At 47.5% G+C, this 26597-nt stretch overlaps 2 protein-coding genes across 8 annotated transcripts in view; one reads left to right on the forward strand and one right to left on the reverse strand.

The window, feature by feature from the left end:
* Positions 1–225: 225 nt before the first annotated feature.
* On the reverse strand, positions 226–16325 carry LOC146355740 (uncharacterized). Of its 3 annotated transcripts, none has more exons than XR_014787204.1 (5): positions 15844–16050; positions 9131–10640; positions 7672–7786; positions 5361–6255; positions 226–5228 (listed from the first exon to the last, which is right to left on the reverse strand). XR_014787204.1 is itself a non-coding variant. In XM_084830937.1 (5 exons), exons 3-5 carry the CDS (start codon positions 9923–9925, stop codon positions 5558–5560), a joined length of 1608 nt encoding a protein of 535 aa, XP_084687063.1. In that variant the 5' UTR covers positions 9926–10640; positions 12441–12511; positions 15844–16262; the 3' UTR covers positions 226–5557. The 3 variants fall into 3 exon arrangements, 2 of the variants coding, with proteins under 2 accessions (XP_084687063.1, XP_084687062.1); XM_084830937.1 differs by adding an exon at positions 12441–12511 and having other exon boundaries at positions 226–6255; positions 15844–16262; XM_084830936.1 differs by having other exon boundaries at positions 226–6255; positions 15844–16325.
* Positions 15893–26597, forward strand: part of LOC146355741 (uncharacterized) — a 40775-nt gene continuing 30070 nt past the window's right edge. For all 5 annotated transcript variants that reach the window (XM_084830803.1, XM_084830805.1, XM_084830804.1 and 2 more), the window contains exons 1-3: positions 15893–16352; positions 23610–23694; positions 23799–23928. In XM_084830803.1, coding sequence (XP_084686929.1) covers positions 23620–23694; positions 23799–23928 — 205 coding nt within the window. In that variant the 5' untranslated portion in view covers positions 15893–16352; positions 23610–23619. The remainder of the gene's footprint in view (positions 16353–23609; positions 23695–23798; positions 23929–26597) is intronic.

Consider the following 26597-nt stretch of genomic DNA (forward strand, 5'->3'; position numbering starts at 1 on the left):
GCCCTAATTCCCGGCAGGGACAAAAGGTTGCTTGAACACCAACCCAGCAAGGTAGGCTGCCACTGCCCTTTACGTCCAACTCAGCCTCAGCCAGGGGACTCTAAGACCTTACAGGACACGCCTGAGGCTTTTGAAACAAAGGCCCCAGCCAGCACAATAACCAAGAGGCACACTCTGCCCTGAATACTACGGCTTATTTGAAATAAAGCACACGCATTCAGTTATGATAGGCAGTACATTTATTTACAGAACGGGAAAAGGGGCAACCTACAGCAAAGGGAGCAATATTTTGGAATGACTTACAAGGCAAAATAACAGAGCAGGCCAGAACCTGCCTGTATGTACCAAAGCACAGGTCTACAACAGGACAGGGCCACATGGAGACAGTGGAAGCCCAAGTTGTAGATGAAGACAATGGGCAGGCACAGCGCCTCCCCCCCCCCCCCGGTTATGTCCCCCAGCCTCTGGCAAAATCTAAGGTGATCCCCTTTAGCCAATCACAGGCTGGCCGGGACAGTCTTCTCGGGCCTCTCGTGGGGGCGAGAGCTCCCACAGGAGCACAGCTCAGATCGCTTGGTCCAATTATCCCGGGTTCTGCTTTGGCCTTGATGCCCGAGACAGCACCACACAGTGACACACACAGATGGCTTAATGCAGGGGTTCCCAACCCCCCGGCCATGAACCGGTGCCAGTCTGTGGCCTGGTAGGAACCAGGCCATACAGCAGGAGGTGAGCGCAGGGGTGTGCGAAAACCCCTTACCTTGGGTCCATGGGGGTGGAGGTGATCAGTCCCTCCCCCCCCAAATCTTTCCCGGCCCCGGCCGGCTCTGCTCCACAGCAAGTCCACAGAGCTGCCAGCTGGCTCCGGCCACTGGTGGACTTCCGGCTGCTGGGGTGCAAGCCATTTGCGTCCCTGTTCTTCAAGTAATAGGCTATGTAAATCTTTATGTAGCCTAATACTGCAAAGAACATGGGCGCAAATGGATGACACCCCCCCCCCCCCCGGGTCCGTGGAAAAATTGTCTTCCACGAAACCGGTCCCTGGTGCCAAAAAGGTTGGGGACTGCTGGCTTAATGAATACGTGCAGGCTCAGCCCTACAAAACGGAATCTTACAAGCTCCCAGGACACAGAAATAAAAAAAGGATTTCTTGATGGGGCATCTTGCCCCAAAGCCCTCAAATGCCTGAAGCCAGCAGTGTCTATAGGCAGGGTCTGCCATTGGGTTCAAGCCTCTGGAAAGATTCTCCTTCGCTTCATAGTCCGGGAAGAAAAAAAAAAAGGCTGCCAATGGCCCCATTATTAAGAACATAAGAGCCATGCTGGATCAGACCGAAGGCCTCTCTAGTCCTGCATCCTGTTCCCACAGCAGCCAATCAGGTGACCCAGTGGGAAGTCCACGAGCAGGACATGAGGACAACAGCACCCTCCTGCTCATGCTCCCAAGCAACTGCCCCCGATACCAGAGGTAATATATAGCCACCATGATGAGTACATCCCTTGATAGTCTCATCCATGAATTCATAAGGATGGCTTTTGCTGAAGGCGAGCATGCCTCTAAGCAGCTACAGAATGCATCCCCCAAGAGCTTCTCTAAAACTGAATTCAGCCCTCAGACCCTTCAGCTGAAAGAGGTTCGCCATCCCTGCCCTAAAGACTCAAAGGAGCTCCACACAGCGCTTGCTCCTGGTTTCCACCTGAACACAGCATATATGGGGTAGGAGCAAAAAGGGGAGCTCGAGGAGAGATTCCCAGATCTCCAAGATTCTTTTTCCTATTTTCTTTGCTTCAGTTGTTCTGCATATTCAGCTGGGAACTGGAAGTGTTGCTACAGTTTAGGAGTGGGCAGACAATCACGATCTACCTTGTGGGATCGACTAGATCCCCAAGATCATCCAATCACAACTGGGTGCAAAAGACATTCACGGAGAATTAAATAATTCTGAGGCCCTGAATCTAGTAGGGGGTTGTTGTTTTAGTACCACAACTGAATGGAGCTCACTGTCCTTCCACACAAATATCCACTCCAGTTTAACACCCTTATTCACTTCCCCACCCCTGCCTAAAGTATTGCACGTGTGGCACGCCCACCCCACAAAACAAATGGCCACCACCTGGAATTCAATATGGCAGTGGGGACAGTGTTGTAAAAAAATTACTGTTGCTGGGACCAGGCCTCTGACAATCACCAAAAGCAGGAGGCCCAAAAAGGATAGAGCTATTGATGCGCATGAACTGTGATAGCTAAAAGGAGATTCCATATGTGGGAGCAGCTACCAGATTATCAGACAGCCAGGACAAATGACAAGAGATAGATACCCATTGCCTCCTGCTTTGTGGAACTTTCAGACCAGGCCGGCCCTACCATGAGGCCAAGTGACACAGCAGCCTCAGGCATCAAAAGCTAGGGGTCAGGGAGAGGTGGTGAGCTTTTGGAGGATAGAGGTTTGTGTGCTGCATGACCTGCTCTCTGCCCCCTAAGCTAGCCTGCTGCCCTCAGGAGCTGAGTAGGGTGCCAGTGCTGAAGTAAAATTCAACTGCCGTGCCGGTTGGCTTCTGAATGTGGAATGAGGTGGGCACCATCTTGTCCTTTGCCTCAGGCAGCAAAATTACTTGAGCCTGCCCTGGTTTCAGAGAGCTGTGACAACCTGATATTGGGGAACAGTTTGGGGTGGCCTGCCTTGTGATCCAGCAAAACAATTCTTATGTTCCTAGGCCAGGTTTAGGGAAAAGACCGGCCCAGCTCACAAGTTTAATTGAGAAACAATTAAAACAGGGCACTGTGAACAGGTAAGGAATATCAAAACACAAAAGGGGGAAATGAAGATGCTCTAAAAAAAAAAATCTCTGCACACAGAAAGCTAGAGTGTGAGGAAGACTAGACTAGACCCCTTTTCAACACGCTAGTTTTCCAAGTGCAAGGGATTGTGTGTTTGTGTGTAAGATGTCCCCCACCTGCAACAAGGCTCCTGTGCCTTTAACAACTGCTCAACAGGCGGAAATTCACCATGGGAAGATTTTTGCCATCACTATCTCTGCATTAGAAAATACTTCCTGTTGATTTTCTGCCTTTTGCAGCCATCAAAAAGGAAAGGTGCCCCTGCTGAGAAAAAGGTGGCAATGCTAGAATCTAGCTACCTAAATCAGGAATGGATTTGGGGGGACCCAGGCATACAGCCGTCCCTTCTATGATCTCTTTCTAGGCATGTTTCCATCTCTCACAACTAGTAGGAGAATCCAGGATCTCTGGATAGTCAGGCACCCTTCTAAACCAATGAATAAGACAATAGTCCACACTGATATGTCCACCCACTCAAAGAGCTTGCTGGAGGTATCTAAGCAGAGGCTCAACAGCCATCAGCCAAAGATTTTGTAGTTGCAGCCTGCCTTGCAGAGCCTGCACTGAACGTAAGAACATAGAAAGAACCATCCTGGATCAGACCAAAGGCCTATGTAGTCCAGCATTCTGTTCACACAGTGGCCAGCCAGCTGCCCCAGTTGGAAGCCCAGAAGCAGAACATGAGCCCAACGGCAGCCTTGTGTTCACCAGCAAATGGCATGCTGTCTCTAATACTGGAGATAGCAGATAGCCATCATTTCTGGTAGCTGATAGCCTTAATTCTCCATGACCTTGTCTAATCTGCTTTTAAAGCCCTCCAGGTTTAACTGTGCCCTGTGTGAAGAAGTCCTTCCTTTTACCTGTCCTGAATCTCCCCTTTAGCTTCACTGGATGACCTCTCAGATTATGAGAGTTTCCCATGCAGTTTCATGCATAATTGCATACACCTCTATCATGTCCCTCCTTACTTGCCTTTTTTCAAAGCCAAACAGTCCCATTGGAACCTTTCCTTATAGGGGAGTTGCTCTAACCCCTTGATTATTTTGGCTGCTCCTTTCTTCACCTTTTCCAGCTCTGCAATACCCTTCTGGAGGTGCAGTGCCCAGAGCGGAAGGCAGCATTCCAAGAGTAGTTGCATCATAGATTTGTAGAAGGGCATTATGATATTGGCAGTTTTCTTTTCAGTTCCTTTACTAATAACCCCCCAACGTGCAATTTGCCTGTTTCACAGCATCTACAGGGTGGGTCAACATTTTCATTAAGCGGACCATTACAACTCCACCAACAGGGAGGCTAGACTAGAACAGGGGTGGGAAACCTTAGGCCTGAGGGCCAAATCCAGGCCTTTAGGAGTCCCCAGATGGTCCCAGCCCCTGCCCTTTGCTCCACCTCTTTTCCCCTAACCACTGATCCTTTTGGTGGTTTCTTGGGGTTTTTTTGTAGTTACCTCCCCCTTCCAAAAGGTTGAAATGCCTCTCCTAAGGCTAGGTTACTTGCAGTAGGCATGTTAAGCTACACTACACTGGTAGTTTTTGTAGTTTTGCCCCTACTCCTTTGCCTTTGGGCCCTGCTCACCATAGGAATGTGGCCCCCAAGATCGTCTCCCAAACTGAATTTGGCCCTCCAGCTGAAAAAGGTCCCCCACCCCTGGACTAGCTGAACTGCAAGGTCCCTTCCAACTCTATGATTCCTAGATGGGGAGGAACTCCAGGAATTTCTCTATCTCACTAGCCAAGCTCCTGGGCAGACCTGCAGATCCTCTGTCCAGATTCCCCCCTCCAAGACTATGTTCTGCTTGGGTTGTATGAATTCTCTGTTGCCCAACATCTCCCACACTGCATCCCTCACTAATTCTCTTACAAGGCAAAAAGTTCACATAGTTTGGCTCTGCCCAACACCTTCCTTCGATGGCTCTTGCCTGCTCTCTATCTGCGGGCTCTCTGTTCAATTTCTTTATTTATTTATTACGTTCGAACACCACCCAACTGGTAAATGCCCTCGAGGTGGTTTACAGTCATAAAAAAACCAAAGCCAACAATAAAATAGCTAAACAAATGAACAAGCCAACAAAAACAACAAAAACAACAAAAATATCAAAGGAATACAGTGAATTCTCTGATATAGCGTAGGAACTGAAGCTCCTCCCACATTCATTGCAAATGTACAGTGTGTGTCTCAACTGGGTTTTCACGTGCCTTGTGAGCTTGGAGCTGGAAATAGATGTCTTGCCACAGTCCATGCACCTGTAGGGCCTTCCCCTGTGTGGACTGATTGGGGCTGTTCATACAACATGCTAACCCACACTCAGTAGTTAAGTGTGGGTTGTTTTGAACTGTGGGTTGTTTGTTGAACTGTGGGTTAGCATGTTATCTGAACGCAGCCAGGGTGGCCTGTCAGCCATGCAGTGTGGCTTATTTTCTCAAACAAGCCACCTTGAGAATCCATGGTTTGTTGTTGGGTTGTTCAGGGTGGTTAACAAGCCACACTGCATGGCTAACAAGCCACCCTGGCTGCATTCAGGCAACACGACAGCCCACCCTGCAGAAAACATCCTGCATTCAGACAGCACTCTAACTGCACAGTTCAACAAACAATCCATGGTTCAAACCAACCCACACTCAACTACTGAGTATAAGTTAGTGTGTCATGTGAACAGCCCCACTGATACCTACTCTGGGCTGATAAGCGGCTGAAGCTTTTCCTGCACTCATTTACAGACTTAAGACTTCTCCCCTTTGTGGATTCTCTGGTGTTTACTGAGATTGGAGCTGTAGCGAAAACATCTCCCACATTCTGGGCAGCTGTAGGGCTTCTCCCCTGTGTGAATTCTCAGATGTTTATTGAGATCCGAATTCTGCTGGAAATGTTTCCCACAGTCCGGGCAGCCATAGCCTCCAGGTGCCTCTCCAGTGTGGACTCTCTTGTGAGCGATGAGGCCTCGGTGCTGGCTGAAACTTTCCCCGCACTTGGAGCAGACGTAGGGCATCTCCCCCGTGTGGGTCCTTTGGTGGATGAGGAGGTGCGAGCGCTGGGCGAAGCATTTCCCACACTCCTGACACCGATGGGGCCGCTCTCCTGAGTGGATTCTCTGGTGTTTGAGAAGGTTCGAGCTCTGTCGGAAGCATTTCCCACACTGGGGGCAGGGATAGGGCTTCTCTCCCGTGTGGATCCTTCGGTGAATCGTGAGGCTCGAGCGCTGAGTGAAGCGCTTTCCGCAGTCGGGGCACTGATGGGGACTCTGTGCCGTGTGGCCTTTCTGGCGCGAGATGAAGGCGGGTGTCCGACGGGCCCTTTTCCCACTCTCAGTGCTCTGCAGGTTCCCATCTCCTTGTTGGGTTCTTAGTGGGCTGCAAGACCTGTTCCCCGCACCACGATTAGCTCTCTTCTCCACAGCACCACTGCCAGCCCTGCAATGGCCTGAGAAAGAAGAAACCAGACCTAACTCCATTTCCAAAAATTCAAGAACGTGATTGACAAATCTAGCAACAAGGGGCTCCCCTCTTCTGCAGCTCCTTCTTCCCTAGTCTTCCATCTGGGCCAGGAATTCTCAGACTCTGTGCCACAAGAGATCTCCAAGTGTGCAGAGAGAAATACATACATTAAAGCAGGGGTCCCCAACCTTTTTGGGTCAGTGGGCACATTTGGAATGTTGAGTTAGTTTTGTGGGTGCTCTCACAAAATGGCTGCCATGGCGAGGGGCTTACCCATTCACAAAATGGCTGGAATAATGCCCAGTCACAAATCACTCATTTCCCACAAGGCAGACTTGTGAGGCTAGAAGGAAAGTAACTTGCTCAAGAAGCAAAGTATGAAGCAGAGGTGGGGATCTCAACTCCAAAACACAAAAACACGCTTTTGAATCCAACTAATTATGGCGCTGTTGGCAGCACTGTGCTTGGCAACATTCCAGCTTCCCACTTCTTTTTAGAAAGGTATGATTTAAAAAAAAAACCCTTAAGAAATAAAAATTAAAATCAGGAGGGACAGTGAGCCTGGCAGGTGGCAAGTGAGGCAGCACATTGGAGACCCCAAAATTAAAAGATCCTTGTAAGCCCAAAGCACTAATCCACAGAGGAGGCTGCCCACAGTATCTATGCATGAGTCACTGGTTTGGGCTTACATGATTCCAATCAGCCTCCACTCAGTTCTGCTGCATCTCTGCTTTGGGTATGATGGAACTGGTCTGTCCCTCCTGAAGCTATTACTCAGAGGTGGCGAGGACCCAAGTATCACTGGGCCCGGGGTGGGTGGTGGGTGGCTCAGTTCAAATTAGCGACACAGACATACACGATCTGTGGGCTACTCCCCACTACAACATAAACTTATGTCGTTATTACCCTTACAACAACCCTGAAAAGTAGGACCATGTTATCCCTCTCCTGCAGATGTGGGGGTGGGAAGGTTGAGGCTAAGGAAGAGTGGTCTGCCTAAGGCAGGGGAGGGCAGCCTGCAGGTCTAGGGCCCCATGGGGCCTGCAACCTAATTGCAAAAGCCCTCTGCATGAGATCAGTTCAGACCTCTGGCAAAAGCAATCTGTCTCTTCCTTAGCAGCTCACTAGGCAGGAATACAACAAGGAGAGAGAGAAAAGGGGTTGCCCACCAACCTCGGACTCCAGCCCTGATCACTGTTGACTTCGGCCCCGCTCACCACCCACACACAGCCCCGACACAAGGGAACACAGCCCTCAGCAGATAAAAGATTATCCACCTCTGGCCTACGGCCAGCTAGTGTGTTTGCAGCTGGATTTGAACCAGTAACTTCCTGATCAGTAACTCACTCTCTCACCCACTACGCTACACAAGTTCTCTAGCTCCAGCATGATCGATCCTTACCCAATGGGCTCACATCTCCACCACCCTCCAGCTTGGCCAGCTTTTGTCCAGTATCGGCTGAAACCCGCCGTGCCTTGGAGGGACCGACTGCTCCATCTTCAAGGGAACTTGGCACCTAGATCATCAATGAGATCATCATCTTCAACATCATCATCAAGAACGCACCTGCCTAGGGCAGATCCACCACAGGTAGGCAACAAGGAGTGGACACATGTGTTCCTTCCCAGACTGTGCCAACACTTATGCCTTCCCTTTCAGGGCCGAAGCACACAGGACTTTTTTTCTTTTTTACTAGTCCAGATCCATTTGTTTTAATGCAGGGATGGGGAACCTCCAGCCCACAGGCCAATTGGGCTTTCCAGGCTGGCCCACCCAAAATCACTCCTTGAAGCTCCATCCCCTGGAGGCTACCAGGGTCTTGGGGAGGAGGAGGGGAAAAGAATCCCCTGTGCTAACTCTGATGATTGCAGAGAACACTGGGGATTCCCCTGTGCACCATTCATTCTCCCCATCAGAAGGGTGAGCAATGCTCATGGGAATACCCCGTGTTACCTCCAATCACAGATCGGAGATAACAGTGGGATTCCATTTACTTAGCATGCTGCTCAGTGCACCAAGTGCTTTGCCCATCCCCTCGTCATTTTCCCCAAGCATTTTACATTGCTGTAATGCAATTCTATGCACACTTTCCTCAAATGTGTACGTTGTGTGCACACAGAGAAGGCCAGGATCTCTTCTTGATCATCCCAGAGTGCCGGACACAGAATAATGGGCTCAAGTGACAGGAAGCCAGATTCCGGCTGAATATCAGGAAAAACGTCCTGACTGTCAGAGCAATACGACAATGGAACCAACTACCCAGGGAGGCGGTGGGCTCTCCCACACTGGAGGCATTCAAGACGAGGCTGGACAGCCATCTGTCAGGGATGCTCTGACTTGGATTCCTACATTGAGCAGGGGGTTGGACTCAATGGCCTTGTAGGCCCCTTCCAACCCTACTATTCTATGATTCTATGACAGTTCCGGACATGTGCAACTTTGCACACATTTTCCCAGGCGTAAGCCACGTTGAGAAGCCCGCACAAATGCAGAATCTCGCCTCATTTAAAGGCTTGGGAGGTGCAAGTTGGGTAAATCAGGGAAGGGACCATAGGTCAGTGGTAGAGCTCCTACTTTGCATGCAGAAGGTTGCCCGTTTGATCCCTGGCATGTCCAGGTAGGACAGGAAGAACTCTTGCCTGAAACCCTGGAGAGCCGCTAGATGGACCCTTGGTCTGACACAGAATAAGGCAGCTTCTGATGTTCCTATGAAGAAAAATTCAGGCAGCGAATGTCTCATCCATCCCTACTAGTGGATCAGACCAAAGCTCTAGCATCATTCTGCTTCCATTCTTGCCTATACAAATCCCTGTTCTGAGCCCTGCGGGTTTGTCCATGCTACCCCTCCCCCGCCCCTCACCTGGCGTGGTCCTCTTCCTCTGGGCCCTCGTTGCCGTTTCAGCACCAAACCCTCTGCCAGGGCCACCGCCTGGGTGCAGGTCTCTGGTTCGCGTGCCCTGACACAGCTCTGCATCTCCTGGGGCAGGATGGTCAGGAACTGCTCTAGGATCACCAGCTCCACGATCTCCTCCTTGGTACGGCTCTCTGGCTTCAGCCAGTGGTGGCAGAGCTCTCGAAGCCGTCCACAGACCTCCTGGGGGGCCCCGGCTTCCTCAAAGCGGAACGCCCGGAAACGCTGGCGCTGCGCTTCCGCCCTCTCCAGGAGGGTTGCCTTGATCTTCCGGCGAGAGCCTTTCTTGCCTCTCGTGCTCAGGTTGCCACGGGCCAGTCTGGCTTCTCCTCGGGGGCCTAGTGGGGCGCCTGTCGCTCCTCCTCCTCTACTTGGTCGGTGATGGTGGCGGTGGACACGGTCCGCGGTCTGCTGGAAGCGATCCAAAGGAGTCTTCGCAGGCGGGGAGGAGGGCTCCGACGGAGCAGCCTGCATCGCCTTCAAGAATTCCCTCCACTGGGCCTCCCAATGCTCCGGCAGAACCTCCTCCGGTTCCTGTTTTATCTGCTGAGGTGCCGCCCATTTCAAAAACTCTCTGAGAGTCCCGGACTGGATGACATGAGGAGTTTTCTCTTTTTCCTCCGATCCTTCCCCCGACTCTGGCTCAGCCTGCTCCTCGGTTTTTATTCCTGCTCCTCCTCCTTCCTCCTGGACGGAGGGGAACTGAAGACCCACAGCCACTGGAGACCCTTCCTTTGTAGCCATCTTGCTCTCTTGAGGAACCGGGTCTCCCACTCCCACTTGCCTGGCTGTTCTGGGGCCCCCAAATCTTTGCGTTGGCACCTATGAATATAAAACGCAGCTCCGCACAGGCCGGGTGTCCACTTTCACACAGGACAGTCCTCTATTTGAAGGGCTGTCCTGCCCAAGCCCAGTTTAAAGATAATGAACCACAAGCAGGAAGGGCAGGATGCTGAAGCTGCCCACTCACAGTTGGCAGACTGCTCAGCAGACTGAACTGGCACGAGCTCACCTGGTCAGAGTTTTCCCCACTGAGGTGAAAAGGGCTGTATTTCTATTCAAATTATAATAATGATTTCTAAATGGGCATCTACATATATAAATTAGCACATGCAGATTTTATGGAAATTGGTGTCCTCTTTTGTGGTGATGCATGTCCTGTTTGGAAATTCACAACTGGCCACCCTAACCTAAGCTCTGTATTTTGGTCCCCGGAGCTTGATCAATATAATAATATATCAATATAATAAAACTGATCCTGCAGAAATCATGTGAGGCTTCCAGACAGAGGGAATACTCAGGAGTTAATGATGTTCTCAACAAGCCAAGAAGCAGCTCAGCTATCAAAGTTCTTCTCGTAAGCAACCAGAACAGCCCAGATCCTGAGCACAGATGGGAGTGCTGATCAGATGCAGCAAGGGCCTTCTTACAGTTCTAGCCAGGCAGCTCAGCCTCCTCCCTGCGGAAACAGGATGCAAAGAGAGAGGGAGAAAAGAACCAATTTGTGAGCACAAAATCCACACTGGCTTCCCGTGGAGGCTGGTGGCTCCGATGTCAGTGGGGCAGTGCATCCGCTCCGGATTTCAGTCAGAACCAGTCAGCACACTCCAGATTTCAGTCAGAACCAGCAAAGTACTTTGTATAGCCCCTTTAGAGTTCTGACTGAAACCCAGAGCGGATTCATTGCCCCACTGACATCGGGGCCACCAGCCTCCACTGCTGGCTTCATTCACACAAACTTTTTTAATATCTATTTGTACAGCGGTGCACTTAGATAATTTTAGACTCTGAACTTAATGGTCTTATGAGGACCCCCTTCTTTAGATGTACTGTCTACTACAACCTTTCCCAACCTGGTGCCATCCAGATGTGTGGCACCTTCAACACTCATCAGCCCCAGCCAGCATGGCCAATGGTCAGGAATGCTGGGAGTTATTGTCCAAAACATCCGGACAGCACCAGGCTGGGGAAGGCTGGTGTTATTATGTCATTTACTTTAAATGGTCTTACAGGCACCCCCTCTTTAGAGGGTAATGTATATTATGTCCCCTAACTTCAAAATGTGGCAAGCTGCAGTTAATTGGAAATGGAAGCAAAATTGTCCAAACTAAGCCAGCCCTGCTGCACATGGAAGTCCCTCCTGCTCATTCTTCTGTGTGGGGCCCTGGACATCTGCCCCAGAGTCTTGCCCTATGTATGCACTGCTGCCTCTCCTCATCTGGTGCGGCCACCAGGACGAGATCACCTGCAAATTCAATTAACCACCATTTAGCACATCTAAACTGTGAATAATCTTAACAACGGTTGGTTGAAACAAGCCAGCTTCATGAACTGCACTTTGAAGTTGGCTTATTCCACACAAACCATAGTTAAGATTAGCCACAGTTTGTTGGATTCATACAACACAAGAAGCTGCAGTTAATTGGAAACTGAAGCAAAATCATCCAAACTAAGCCAGCCCTGCTCAGTTTGGAGGTGATTCCATTGATTGGGTTCGCACAACACGCTAACCCACACTCAGTGGCTGAATGTGGGTTGTTGCTGAACCTTGGGTTGTTTGTTGAACCATGGGTTAGCATGTTGTCTGAACCCAGGATGTTTTGCACAGGGTAGCTTGTTAACCACACAGTGTGGCTTATTTTTCATGAAAAAGCCCCCTTGAGAACCCAGTTTGTTGTTGGGTTATTCAAGGAGGTTAACAAGCAGTGGTCCAGGCCCACCTGCCTGAATAAAAATAGTTGATTGTTCAGCATGGACAAGGTATGTCACATCCCGCAACCAGCCCACTTGGGATGCACAATTTGGGGGTGGCACATCTGAGCACCCCTCATTTAAATATTTCAATACTGAGATTCCCATCCCAGCCTTCCTCAATCTGGTGCCCTTCAGATGTGCTGGACTACAATTCCCATAATCCTCCAGGAGCTGGCTGGGGGTTATGGGGGATGTAGCCCAGCACATCTGGAGGGCGCCAGGCCAGGGAAGGCTGTCTTATGGCATATTATAAGTAGCTGACTGGAGGATGATGGGAGTTGTAGTCCAACGCATACGGTGGGCACCAGATTGGGAAGGCATATTATAAATATTCTGCTGTCTGTATCTTCCAGATGCAGGAGGAGACCAAACCAGACCAGCTTTTCTCTCCCCGTCTCCATTACCACAATTTACTCCCTCTTCATTACATCTCTCCCCCTTTTAAAAATAGTAATAATAATAGTGATCCCTCCCACCACTCCCTTTAGATGCTCCTGGAACTCACCCGCTGCCTTTGTCTCTAATAAGAAGAAACCTCCCATCTCTTCTCCATCTCTGTATGCTGCAGCTCTTTGGCTGGGAAGGAAGTTCAAAAGCCAAATTTCCCAGAGCGGAAACGGAAAGAGGCTCCTCTCCTTTTTTTTTTACTTCCCTTCTTCCCAAATGGAACAAAGTTTCCCACTCTAGCAGTAACAGCTCTGCTGATTTTAACCCTTAAAGCAGCCTTCCTCAACCTGATACTTGCCAGGAAATTTGGACCACAACTCCCAGCATTCCTGACCATTGGCCACACTGGCTCGGGCTGATGGGAGCTGAAGTCCAAGACATGCGGAGGGCACCAGGTTGGGGAAAGCTGCCTTAAAGCCAGGCATGCAGGAGAAAATTTGTCCAATTTCCGCAGGGTCCACTTGGCCCTGGTTCTCACTGAGGTGGTGGTAAAACAGTCTGGTGGACTGTATCAATTTATTTATTTAATTAATTTCTATACCACCCAATAGCCAAAGTTCTCTTCAGACTTTCTACTGGGACTGGGATGGATAAATGCTCTTCCATAATGCACACACACACCCCTTAAGTTTTGAATGCAGTACCTCTGTATCTTTGCCGTTATGCTTTTAAGTAGTTTTTAAGTAGTTTTATTTTTATACTTTTCGTTCATTTTCTGAGGCCTGTTTCTAGCCTCTGCGGCTTTTAGGGTGCAACCCCATGCATGTTTAGACAGAAAAAAGACCTACAACTCCCAGCATTGCCCAGCCAGCCGGCTGGGAAATGCTGGGAGTTGTAGGTCTTTTTTCTGTCTAAACATGCATGGGGTTGCACCCTGGATAATTTACTGTGCTGTTCGTGCTTTTTTAAAACATTGATTTTATCTTTGTTTTTATTGTCTGTTGTCCTGAGGGCTTTTACCTATAGGGCAACTAATACATTGGGGGGGGGGGGAATACCTGAAGAATATTTCAATGCGGATTTCTATCATCCTTTTATTTCTGATGTTCAGGCTGTGAGTGCTGATCCTTATGTAGCCAAAATAGCACCAGCCACACACAAGAGGGAGGTATCAGCAGGCACCCCCAAGCCTGTCCCATTACAAACCAGTCCAGTTATTAAGATACAGATACTTGATGGACATGCATTAAGGGTGCAATCCTATGCATGTTTAGCCAGAAAAATCGGAAAGGCACTTCGGCACTCCCCAGCCTGCACCGTTTTTGCTGCTCTGCGCTCCTCTTAGGAGCGCGGAGCCGATCTGCGCTGCCTACAAGGCAGCACGGGAGAGGGTGGTCAGTTCTCAGGGAACTGACCTATCCTATGGCCATCTAGCCGCTCACTAGCAGCCATAGGATTGTGCCCTTAAAGGACTTTATCCTGTGTTGTTTGAAAAATGTTAAATGTACTACCTTTGGAGTTGCAGTTGGTCCCCACTCTCTCTGCTTTTAGAAAAGGCGTCAAAATATATTTTGTAAATTTAGTTTTTACAAATCTTTTAAGTGTTTTTCTTAATGCTGTTTTAAAAATATTTTATGACAGATACCACTGTTTTAATTAGGGGTAGGCAACCTGGCCCCCTCCAGATGTTTTGGACAACAGCTCCTATCGAGGCCAGCCAGTTTGGCCAATAGTCAGGGATTATGGGAGTTGTAGTCAAAAACAGGGATTATGAGGGTTGTAGTCAGGGAATATGAGGGTTGTCATGCCATCCCTGGTTTAAATGCCTTATCAGTTTTGTTTTTTGGAATTGTTACCCCCTGTCTCGGTAGGCTTCAGAAAGGTGGAATAGAAACATGCTAAATAAAGACAAATAATAAATAATAAACCCCCAAGGTTTACAGGAGTGATCTACACACCCCTGCCCTATAAAATGGGCTAGAAATCCATATAACAATAACAACAACAACAACTTCTGGGGAGGCCCTTTTCTCAGTCCCAACACCATCAGAGGCATTTTTGTGAGGGAGGCGAGAGAAGGCCTTCTTGGTAGTTGCTCCCAAGCTCTGGAACTCCCTGCTGAGGGAGGCTAAATTGGCTCTTCTTTGTTGTCTTTCTGCCGGTAGGCAAATACATTTTTATCCAGCCAGGCCTTTGGCATATAAAATGGTCTGTTGCTGAAGGGTTGTTTTTAATTGGCTAGTGCTGCTTATTTCTTTTATTAATCTGATTATATCTGTGTGTTTAGTTTGTTTTTATGATTGTTTTAACCAAGTTTTGGCTTTAATCTTGGTCTTATTGTTGTTAGCGCCATGTTTTTAGCAGAAACGTGGGGTTTTTTTCACTTATTTATTATTACATTTATATCCCTCCTTTTTTTCTACAAGGTTCCAAGGTGGTTTGCATGATCCTCCTCATCGCCATTTTATCCTTTATCCTCCTATGAGGTAGGCTAGGCTAAGAGTCAGTGACCCAGTTCACACGATCACCGCAGCCCACTGTGATTTATTTATGCCATGGTGGGTTGTAGCGTGTGCCAGGTGACTTTTGAATATTCAAGCCATGACTGTGGCTTGTTGTGTCATGAGGGTGGGTTGCTGGTGTGGTTAACTAACCACTGTGATCCATTAATTATAAGTTAATGATGTTACCACCCAGAACCCATAGGCTGTTTTAGGGTTGGGGGTGGCTTGTTAACCACACCAATAACCCACCCTTGCTGGGTTCATATGACATAATAAGCCACAGTCACAGCTTGAATATTCAAAATGGCACCTCCATGCGCTGCAGCCCACTGTGACTTAAATAAGCTACAGTGGGCTGCTTGATCGTGTGAACAGGCCCAGTGACTGGTCCAAAGTGAGTTTCATGGCTCAGCAGGACTAGAACCCAAGTCTTTCAAGTCCCAGTCTAACACTCTAATCCAGGAGTTCCCAACGCGGCACCTCCAAGGGCACTCACGAAGCTCTCTGCTTCATGCCACTTGAAAAAATTTGTAAATAAAATCTGTGGAAGTGTTAGGGCAGTCTTCTTTCTCTCCATTTCTAGCGTCACTGTTCCCCACATCTTAGCCTCTAGCTTTACTCTTTCTCTACCCCTTTGTCTTGCTGTTTTTCTCACCCGCCCTCCCAGCAGCCTCTAGCTTCGCTATTTCTCTCCCCAAATCTTTACCTTGCTGTTCCTCCCCCCAAAAAAGCCTCTAGCCTCACCATTTCTCTCACCACCACCACCACCACCTCTTTAGCTCACTTTTGACTAGCCAGGCCCTCAGGGCAGCCATTGTGTGACTAGCCAGAGGAAAGGTTCCTTGTTCCTGGTTCCTTGCAAGAGGAAAAAAGGCGGGGTATAAATGCAATAAAATAAAATAAAATAAAATAAAATAAAATGCCACATCCTCCGTGGGAGCCATTTTGTGGTGGCGCCCACAGCACTTTCCCTGGCTCTCTGGATCTAAATCAAATCAATAGTAAAATAAAACCAACCCCTCGAATCATGATAAACACCCAGTTCCTGCTTCCCACGATCAAATGCAGGCGCCCCGAGGAGGAGGGCGAGCCTTCGCGGTCTCCTTCCGAGGTCTCTGCGACCACCAGATGGCTCCGGTTTGTTGCCTCGCCAAGGCGCATGGCCAGAAAGCAGCTCTCTCGCTCTCTCTTTCTCTTCCCTTCCTTTCCCTTCTTCGGTTCGGCGACCTCGGAGAGGGGCTGAGCTTCCTAGAGCAGATCCTGCAAGATCCGGTCAGCGGCGTCTATGGAGATGGAGATCTTGGACTCTCGGAGGCTGCTTTGGCACCCAGTCTAGGGGTCGGGGGGGGGGGGAAGAGACTCTGGGAGGGGGGACAAATCCGGAGGGAATCGGCGGTGGAGCGGGGGCTTTCCATTGCAACTCCCCCTCTCCACCCACCTTTTCCATCCTCCCTGCAGAAACCAAAGGAGTCCTGTAACATTTAGTTTAATGCGTCTGCAAGAGAGCTCGATCCAGCCTGCAAAAGGTAACTAACGCAAGGTCATGTTTTGAGATTTTTTGCTGGGGGATAATAATAATAATAATAATAATTATTATTATTATTATTAGAGATAGGATGATTTAAAAAAAAAACACCTTAAGTTTGCAAGTATGGGGAGCCCCGAACACGCTTCCTTTTGGGGGTGAGGCAGCCTGGGTCTCTCTCTCTTCCTAGTTGCCTTCTAGGAAAGGATAGGTTTTTTTAAAAGTGCCAAGATTGGTGCAGTGCAATAAAGAGGGAGGGTGGGTGAGCGACAGACGAAAGATGCTTGAAATGTGCGAGAGCTGAGTGGGTGGGGAGGCCCTGAAAGCAAAATATTACTTTAAAAAAATTGCACAGAGGAAGTGGTTGCAATGGTAAACAAGGAGGGATGAAAGCGGCTGCGGTTTATTTTTAGGGGAGATTTTTTCAAGACGTGCAAAAACCAAACTGAAAAAAGTTTTGCTTGTGTTTTTCTCCCCCCCCCCTCAAAAAAAAACAAAACAGGGAGAATGGCAATGAGCTCCCACCCAGAACATTGGCAGAAGTGCAACGATCTTAGAAAAATAAACGAAGTATACTGGGGTTTCACGCTTGGCGTTGAGCCCTGTGACCTGGAAACGCTTCCTTCTGAAGTTAAGACGGGATGGAGGCTCATTGTGGTTACTCGTGACTATTGTGGTTACTTGGCACATGGCCACAGGCTTTCTATTCATTTCCAGTGACATTATTTTATTTATGTAAAATATTTCTAGGCCACTTTTCAAGGCAGGAGCCTTCCCAGGGTGGCTTACAACAATAAAACAGACTGGTAAGAGTAATAAAACAACACAAAAATCATAAAAACAACAAACACCAGCAATAAAACATCTGGCCCGGACAGTAGTAAGGAAACAGCAAGAGGGGAAGGCACTTCTGTGTTCCAAAACAGGAGAGAAAATATTCTCAGGTGCCTGAAAAAAACTTTTATTATGCCCAGTGCATTTCGGAAAGGACTTTTCTTCCTCTGGGGCTGCTTATCTTTCTCCAAATGTGTCATAAAGAATCTTTCCAGCGCTGCTTCTGTCTTAAAATCTTTCTCCAAATGTGTTGTAAAGAACCTTTCCATATTTCTCTTAATTTTAGACAGAAGAAGCATTAGAAAGATTCTTTGCAACACATTTGGAGAAAGATAAGTAACCCTTGAGGAAGGAAAGTTCTTTCCAAAATGCGTTGGGCATAATAGAAGTTTTTTTCAGGCACCTGAGAATACTTTCTCTTCTGTTTCCAGACAGTAGTAAAAACAAACAACACAATTGCAGTAGCAAACTGGTAAGCATTATCAGGGGAAGGCCAGAGTAAACAAGTGAGTTTTCAGGGCCTTTCCCAAAGCCTGCAGTGATGGGGCTTATGGGGCTCCAGAGATGTGGGGTTACTGCAGAAAAGGCCCTCTCTCCTGTACTTGCCCATCGAACCACCCTCAAAGGTGGGCAAGTGAGACAGCCCTCTCTTGCTGATCATAATGTGCTGGCAGGGATACCGATGAAGGCGGTCCTTCAAGTAATTTGGTCCTGAACCGTTTAAGGCTTTAAAGGCCCGGAAACACACTAGTAACCACTGCAGAACTGGCTGTTTTTCTGTAATTGAGAGCTGGTCCTCATGTAGGCCTTGGGGTCAAAGTCCAGCCTCCCCTCAAATGACAACCCAGAGAGTGGCAAATGATGGGGAAGAGGCCCAGAGCCCTGGCAACAGCACTGTGGGCTGGCTTGGACTTGTCAGAGCCAGGCTGGCACTGTTTGCCATAGCAGCCTTCCTCTTTTTTTTTACGCTTTTATAGTCAGGGGGCAGCCAGCAGGACCTGGTTACAGAAACTTATTTTAAATCTTAAATATATTATTAAATATTTTAACACATTACCCTTTTCAATAACAAAATAGCACGTATTTCCAACTAAAGGCACAGTCCTATGCATATTTAGGCAGAAAACTGGCTGGGGAATGCTGGGAGTCGTAGGACTTTTTTCTGTCTAAACATGCATAGGATTGCGCCCTAAATGTGTTTAGCGTCAGAGCAGCAGAAACAAAAACTCCCATTTTATTCCTGTTTTCATGATGGTGCTATGACTTAAGTGAGTTTAGAATGAAAACTTACACATGCTCACGGTATTTTTTAATGTTTAAATCTGGCTGGCAAACACTTTTTTGTTTGTTTGTTTTTTGCTTCAACGTATCAGGAATGTAGACACAGTTGTAAAGCGTGGAAAGTACTTGAAAGGCTGTCACAGAGAGGAAGGCCAGGATCTCTTCTCGATCATGCCAGATTGCAGGACATGGAATAATGGGCTCAAGTTACAGGAGGCCAGATTCCAGTTGACATCAGGAAAAACTTCCTGACCAATGACCTAGGGAGGTGGTGGGCTCTCCCACACTGGAGGCATTCAAGATGAAGCTGGACAGCCACTTGTCAGGGATATTTGACTTGGATTCCTGCACTGAGCAGGTTGGACTTGATGATCTTGTAGGCCCCTTCCAACCCTTCTATTCTATGATTCTATGAATTGTGGTGGGGAGGGGAGATGAGAAATGTGAATTGTGTTGGGTGTTTTACAACTGAATGGCTTTCTAATGGCTGTTTTACTGAATGGCTCTTTTACAACTGAATACATACTCATGGCTGTCTAATACCACCGCCTACCCAGCCCCAGACCGTTAAGAGTACAGTCCTCTAAATGTCAACTCAGAAGTAATCCCCACTGAACTAAATGGGGCTTACTTTCAGGACAGTGTGTCTAGGATTGTGGCCTGAGCCCAGGATCTGAAAATACCTAGCTGCACCATTGGGCACCTGATTGTGGGGGGCTCAGGACCCTCCCCTATCCTTACCCTGGTGGTGGTAGCAGGTGAGCATGGCAACAGTAAAACAAAGCCTGTCGAGCCAGCCAGCACCGCTCCTCTCACCCACCATTTTTAATCCCCCACAATGCATTTTGGGGGAATTAGATTGGCGGCCTCCAGTAACAGCCATTTGAGCTCCAGCAGTCAGAAGAGCGCGAAGCCCAGTGACCCATTATGGGTCATATGCAGGGAAGGCAGTGAGTCTGGCTACCTGCAACTGCCTGACAGCACCAACCCCTGGTTCTGGGCCTGGCTGATTCAAATCGTCTTAGGTTAATATTGTATACATGGTTTGGGGCATGCATGTGTACCCCACTTGGAGTCACACATGCGCACGGCCAGGCATAGAAAGTCATACATGTGCGACATTTGCCTGATTTCCACACCCACTTCCAAGCTGGCATCTAACTCAGATATTATTTTTCTTCCTTTTACCCTTTGTGGGGTGTGTAAATAGTGAAACTAACAGAGCAGTCCTATGCACATCTGCTCAAAAGTAAGTCCCACTGAGTTCAATGGGACTTACTCTCAGGTAAGTCCATATAGGCTTGCAGCCTTAAGGCTGATTTTGAGGGAGAAGAGGTCTTGTTCTACACAGGAGTATTCCCATTTATTCTTGGGCAGATGCTCTTCAAAGATGAACGTGATCTGGCCTGGTTCACACATAACTCTAACTCGGTATGGGTTGTTGAATTCTGGGTTGTCGTGATGTGTGAATGCAGCTTCATTAACAAACCATGGTTTGTTAACCACAAACAACGGCTTGTTAACCACAAACAACCAGAAAGAGAATCCGTGGTTTGTCGTCGTCAAACTCTGGGTTGTTTAAACCATGGGTTGTTGTTGTGTGTAAACCCAGAACTGTGGGCTGTTCATGGACTTTTTCACCAGGCTACAGAGGCAGTGTGCAAGAGTGGTAAAAAAACAAACTCCAGCCACTCTACATGCCAGTACTATAGCACTGCAAAGGCATTTGGGATACAGGGAGGGAGTGGACAAAGGAGAAGAGAAACAAACAACTCAGGGTTGAGAAAAGAAACCACAGTTTGTTCCATTGTCTGTCAGACAAACCCTAGGTAGGACAACAAACTGTGGGTTAAATAAACCATGGGTTAGCATTCTGCCTTTCTGTTTCAGAAGAACCTCTTTCAGCATACTCTACAGCTCTCTGTTGGCTTGTTGTATGTAATTTTACTATGTTCATTGTTTTAGTGTTGGGAGGTGCTGATTTGCATTTGACTGGTTTGAATAGATCTTACATTACTGACTTTTATGTAATTGATTTGAATTTTTTGGAAAAGCAGAATAACCTGGAAAAAAACGTTCTTTTTTTTTTTTTGAAGGGTGCAAATAAAAAATATTTACATAAAATGAAATCCAAAACAAACATGTGAGCAGCTTATCATAAACCTGGCTAGAATTGCCCAGTTATTGTGATCTTGGGAATTGCTGCTGTCTTTTTCCATGATCGCCCAGTTTAGACATTACATCATCCATGCAGGCACGGGTCCAAGGATGCTGCCGAGGGCCGAATTTCATTTTGGAGAACTTCTTGAGGCCTGCATTCCAGCGGTGGATGGGGCTGAAGGCCAAAATACCACCATATTTCAGATTAAAGTTCTTATTGCCATAAGTGAAGCATTTCAACCTTTTAGGATGGTGAAAAAACGAAGCAAAACTCAGGAAACCACCAAATGATTGGTGGTTTGGGGAAAGGGGGTAGGGCCAGGGGAAGTGAGCATGGCCATCCCAGGAGCCCCAAAGGGCCGGATTGGGACCCCATGCAAAGCAGATTTGGCCCATGGGCCTGAAGTTCAACACCCCTCCTCCAAACTGGAGGAGGAGTAAATGTATCATGGGGTTCGTGCACTTCCTCTTCGCTTGGTGATTCCTTCTTCCACTTCTGGTTGCTCTAACCATAGTACACTGTGATGACCAAATCAAGCAGACTGTGGTTAGCACTAACCTCCAAACCGTGGTTTTGTTTGCAAACTGTGATTTGGATGTTAACACTAATCATAGTTACTTCATGGCTCATTCTGTTCAGAACAACCCAGAATGGAGGAAGGCACCAGACATTTGAGAAGAGAGAAAGAGTGTATCAGCCTGTAGCATGTTCCTAACTGAAGCACAGTAATCCAAAACAAAGCAAAACAAATGACCGGCAGTAGCACATACAGTGTATATATTTACAGATGGAGGGAGCAATCCTATGGCCGCTAGACAGTGGCTAGATGGCCATAGGATATACTGTTATCCGGGAACCGACCTCGGAGCCCATGCTCCGCCATCAGTTCCTGGAGAACTGACCTCCCTCCACTTCTGCGCTGCCTCAGAGGCATCACGGAACAGCCCCGTCCTCCATGCTCGCAAGAGGAGCGCAGCGGGGCCGGAAAGGGGCGAGTCTGGGGGCGTTCCGAGGCGGGGAGAGCATAGCTGCCTGTATGACGCATCCCATGTGTCATACAGCAGCCTCCTTCCCCGCTCTGTGCTCCTGTGGCTAGACAGCCGCAATCGGCTGTCTAGCAGAAAAAACAGGGCAGGGGGAGCGCGGAGGGAACGATCCCCTCCATGCTTCTCCTGCCTTGCTTTGGATAGGCGGTCGCCTCTGTGTTCGGAGGCGGCCGCCTGTCTAGATAGGATTGCGCCCTTAAAGATTTAAAATGTATAGATGTAAAAAACAGATTTTAAAATGTAAAACATTTCGGTATAAAACACCAGCTTTGTTCACAAATTAGAATACCACTTATAAGTTGTGCCAGAACCAATCAGGAACAGGTCAAAACCAAGTAAGGGAACGTGGATTAACAATCAGCACCAATATCCAATCAAGCCAGTGTGGTGTAGTGGCTAGAGTACTGGACTGGGAGGCAAGAGATCTGGGTTGTAGTCCCCATTTGGCCATGAAAGCTAACTGGGTGACTCTGGGCCAGTCACACTCAGCCCAGCCTACCTCACAGGGTTGTTGTTGTGAGGATAACATGGACAGGAAGAGGATTATGTAGGCTGTCTTGGGTTCCTTAAGGAGGAAAAAAGGGATATAAATGTAAAACATTTTTTGTGAACTGCGCAGAGAGCTTCGGCTATTGGGTGGTATAGAAATGAAATAAATAAAATAATAAAATAAAAATGGTACTAAAAATAAATCAAGCCACATTAATAAATATCATGGCTTGTTTCATCTCAGTCTTTACATTGCTCAGCTGATCGATAAACATTGTCTCCTTAATATTTCTCCTTTAGAGGCTCCATTCAACTGCTAGCACATACACCTTCACTAAAGTTGTTCTGCGCACTGAAGCATAGTATGATAAGTTCCAGGGGAGCAGCCCTGTTAGCCTGTTGCAGGGAAAAGAAGAAAGAGTTTTGTGACACCTTAAAGCAGGGCTGTTGAACCTCTTTCAGCCCAAGAGCTGAATTCAATTATATGTATACTGCCTTTCAGGCCTAAGCCCTCCTGAGGCAGCTTTCAAAAGATAATTGAAAAATGACCCCCTCTTTTTTATTTTGTTTTATTTAATTATTGTGCATAGTACAAAGAGCTTATAGTCACCAAATACAATAACGGTCAACTATTTGAACAAAATAAAAAGAATCTGTGTTCCCATTTTGTCTGAGTTACATTAACAGTAGAATGCTCTTAAAACACCCCTCATGTAATTAGATCCCTCCAAAATGATGTTTGGGGTATGAAGGGAAACAAGATTTCTATGAAGTGGTCATGTTTGGCCATCCCTCTCAGAACTCTGTCATGGTGAGTTAGTCTCTCTGAAAGTGCAGTTTTCCAGATATTGGGGAACCAGCCCTGCATTGTGCAGCTGGCATCTGTTTTCCATTATTGTACTATTTAAACCCTTTTGAAAATACCAGTAGAACAATCCAATTATTTTTAAAAAACCAAAAGAGCAGCAGTTTAAAGCCAAATTTGTGGCACGTTTAACAGAACACACTTTGAAACAAATATGTTTTAAGGTCCATTTAAATACTAACAAAGATAGGGGCCATCTTCTTTTGGAAGAGAGTTCCAAAACTATGGGGCCATCATTGAAAAGACCCTATTCTGTACTGCCCACCAGTTAGGTGGATCTTGACAGCAGACCTGTCAGCAGGCCCTTAGAGGCCAATCTTAAGACTTGGGCAGGTTTGTATGGGGGCAGGTGGTCCCTCAAATAACCTGTTCCAAACCTGGTAAGATTATGGCTTATTATTAATTATTCTTTGTCTTTTGTATGAAATACTCACTTTTTAAAAATTTCCACAAGGGTGTGTGTGAAGGGGAGGGTGTGGATAGGTGAAGGTTAGGGTGTTGTTTTTGTGTGTGAAACAGAACTATTAAAAACAAAACCCAAAAAAACTACGCCTTCTGACATCACCCTTTTCTCCCTGACAGATTTGGCAAAATGATGTGTGTGTTTCTCTTTGGAACATTCCCTCCTCCTGGGGGAAGAGAGATGGTTGCAACGGAGCCTGTTCAGGTAGAGGATGAATTGGGGGAACTATACCATTTAGCGGTTTAAAATAAGACAAAAGCAAAGGGGGGGAGTGATCGAGCAAGTCTTTTATTTCCTCCTCCTTTCAGGCCCCGCCGTTCTCCTTTGAAGAAGTGGCGGTGTACTTCACCGAAGAAGAGTGGGCCCTTTTGGATGCAGAGCAGAGAGACCTTTACTGGGATGTCATGCAAGAGAACTACGAGAACGTAGCATCCTTGGGTAAGGAACTTCCCCCCAACACCTTTGGTTGTTATGGTTATGTCCAAGTGGGACCAGCAACAAAAGCGTGGAGTGCTCCTGTTCAGTGTGCCAGCCCTGCCCTTTTCCATGATGCTCCATTACATTCCCCTTTCCCAACAGATGCTCAGCATTTTATGGCCACTGAGCATGTTCTGTTGTCATTGTGCTGTTCTGGGTTAGTTGTTCTTTGTTCGTTTTTTGCCCTCTTAGTTTTTCTTTTCTCTAAAGCTTTCTTTAAGACAGTGGGCCACCCCTTTTCTCTCTGTCTTGGCCACCCCCTTTTCTCTCTGCCTTGGCCACCCTCTTCTCTCTCTCTCCCTCTCCCTTCCTCCCCACCTGGCAGGCTGCTGGGAGAAGAACACATCACTTTTGCCATTGGTCTGAACTGATCGCTTGCAGAGGGCTTTTGAAATTAGGCCAAGGGCCACATGAAAATAGACTGAGGACCAGATGTGAACTTGGGGCAAAAGGTTGCCCACCCTGCCACCCCCCAAAACAACACAGGCTCAGATGCCATCAACATTCTGTAAGCTCACAGGTTCTTGTTAGGCAGTTTTGAATTTTAAAAAAAGTCAGTGTCTTTTAATTCACAAACATGTTCTTCTTCATACCTGGGGCATCCCTCGAGTATGCAAAAGCCACCACCTTGTATTTGGGTGGACCTATTTCATTTCCAAAATGATAGTCACTCACCCACCTGAGTTCACTGTTGGAGGGAAGGGGTGGGACCTGCAACAAAATCTTGCAGTGTATCCTCATTTCCTAGCAGGAGTACTCCTGTTCAGTTTTTTTTCTTTTAACGGAGTACTCTCAACACACAAATACTGTTATACGTATTAAGGAAGAGTCATTGCTCCCATTGCCAATTCAACCAGTGCAATGTTGAGGCATTTTATACAGAGCACTCGCACAACACATAATAAACTTGCAGTACTTGTTGTCCCAAGATGTGGAGACAGCCTACTACCTTAGATGGCTTTAAAAAGGTTGAGAAAAATTCATGGAAGAGAAGGCTATCCGTGGCTATTAGCTGAGAGCCAGTGTGGTGTAATGGTTAGCATGTTGGACTGGGACTCAGGAGACCCAGGTTCTAGTCCCCACTTGGCCATGAAGCTCACTGGGTGACTTTGGGCCTGTCACCGACTCTCAGGCTAACCTACCTCACAGGGTTGTTGTGAGGATAAAATGGAGAGGAGGAGGAGGATCGTGTAAGCTGCGTTGGGTTCCTTGGAAGAGGAAAAAAGGCACGATATAGATTTAATAAATAAATAGATAGATTAGATAGATTATAGATTAGATAGAGTGGATAGATAGAACCTCCATGTTCAGGGGCAGTGTATCTTTGTACATTGTTTACTGGGGAACAACAGCAAGATGTCCTGTTTGTGGGCTTCCCACAAACAATGTCATGCTTGTGGGCTTCCCAGACATTCAAGACAGCCCTTCAGAGATTTGAGGACTGCTACAATGCCTCTCTTAATTGTCTCTTCCCCAGGCGAAACATACCCAGCCCTTACAACCCTTCCTCATAGCAGTTGGTTCCCAGACCCCTCCCCCTCTCCCCACCCTGGCATTTTCCTTATATGGAGAGCTTTGAGGGGGGACGTATTGATTTTTGCAGGCACACTGTCTGTGTCTCTGTGTCCCTCTGAATTTCTAGTGAAGGTCCGGGATGGTTCAGATTGGATTCAGTCTGTTTCGGAGGAGCTCCTGCTTCAATTTGGACATTCTTCAGGGGGACTTTTCTTTTACAGGGACCTTTTCTCGGTCCCGTCGCCATCAGAGATGTGTTTGGTGAGGTCATGAGAGAGGGCCTTCTCAGTGGCTGCTCCCAGGCTCTGGAACTCCCCTGTTTGTTTGTTTGTTTGTTTGTTTCTGTGCTTCATTTATGTGCTTCATCCTCCAAGGAGCCCAAGGCAGCATCCAGGATCCTCACCTCTCCATTTGATTCTCACAGCGACCCTGTAAGAGGCTGACAATCCGTGACTGGCCCGAAGTCACCCAGTGAGCTTCCATGGCTGAGTGGGGAGTAGAACCCAGACCTCCCTAGTCCCAGTCCAGCAGTCTAATCGCTACACCACATGGCTCTCTGTTTCCCTTCCACGGACAGGCAAAGAGATTTTTACCCAGGCAGGCCTTTGGTGTGTTCGCTGGTTTGTTGCTGAAGTAGTTTTTAATTGGTCAGTGCTGTTTATTTCTTGTTGTGTTTTTAATTGTGTTTTCATGTATTTGTTTTTATGTGATGTTTTAATTAAGAGTTTGTTTTTAATCCAGATTTTATTGTTAGCTGTCTTCAAGTGCCGTTGTTGTTTTTTATGGAAAGGCGGGATATAATTTAAATGAATAAATAACCTCCCGAATCTTTCCAAATCAGCCTGATTCAGTACCGGGTTTGGGATTCGTCCGAACCTGCTGCACACCCCTAATAAACGCTCACAAGCTGCATAACAGTGAATCAGACTTGCATGTCTATCAGTGGCTACTAGTCATGACGGCTATATGCTGCCTTCAGGAACAGAGGCACGGCATGCCTCTGAAGACCAGTCACTGAGGAACAGTGGCAGGAGGGGGCTACTGCTTGTGGGCTTCCCTAGAGGCATTTGGTTGGCCATTGTGGGAATAGAATGCTGGACTAGATCGGCCTTTGG

The sequence above is a fragment of the Heloderma suspectum genome, chromosome 2 (assembly GCF_057233095.1).
Source record: "Heloderma suspectum isolate Gila_16-S chromosome 2, 16-S_ref, whole genome shotgun sequence".
In the NCBI taxonomy this organism is placed as follows: domain Eukaryota; kingdom Metazoa; phylum Chordata; class Lepidosauria; order Squamata; family Helodermatidae; genus Heloderma; species Heloderma suspectum.

Bases quoted from the DNA above. Each gene is read 5' to 3' on its own strand.
- LOC146355740 (XM_084830936.1), bottom strand. From the start codon at position 9,925: ATGGCTACAAAGGAAGGGTCTCCAGTGGCTGTGGGTCTTCAGTTCCCC. The intron at 7,787-9,130 runs GTGAGGGGCGGG...TTGATGATCTAG, and splicing joins GAGGAAGAGGACCACGCCAG to GTGCCAAGTTCCCTTGAAGA. The intron at 6,256-7,671 runs GTAAGGATCGAT...CTTCTTTCTCAG, and splicing joins TGGAGATGTGAGCCCATTGG to GCCATTGCAGGGCTGGCAGT.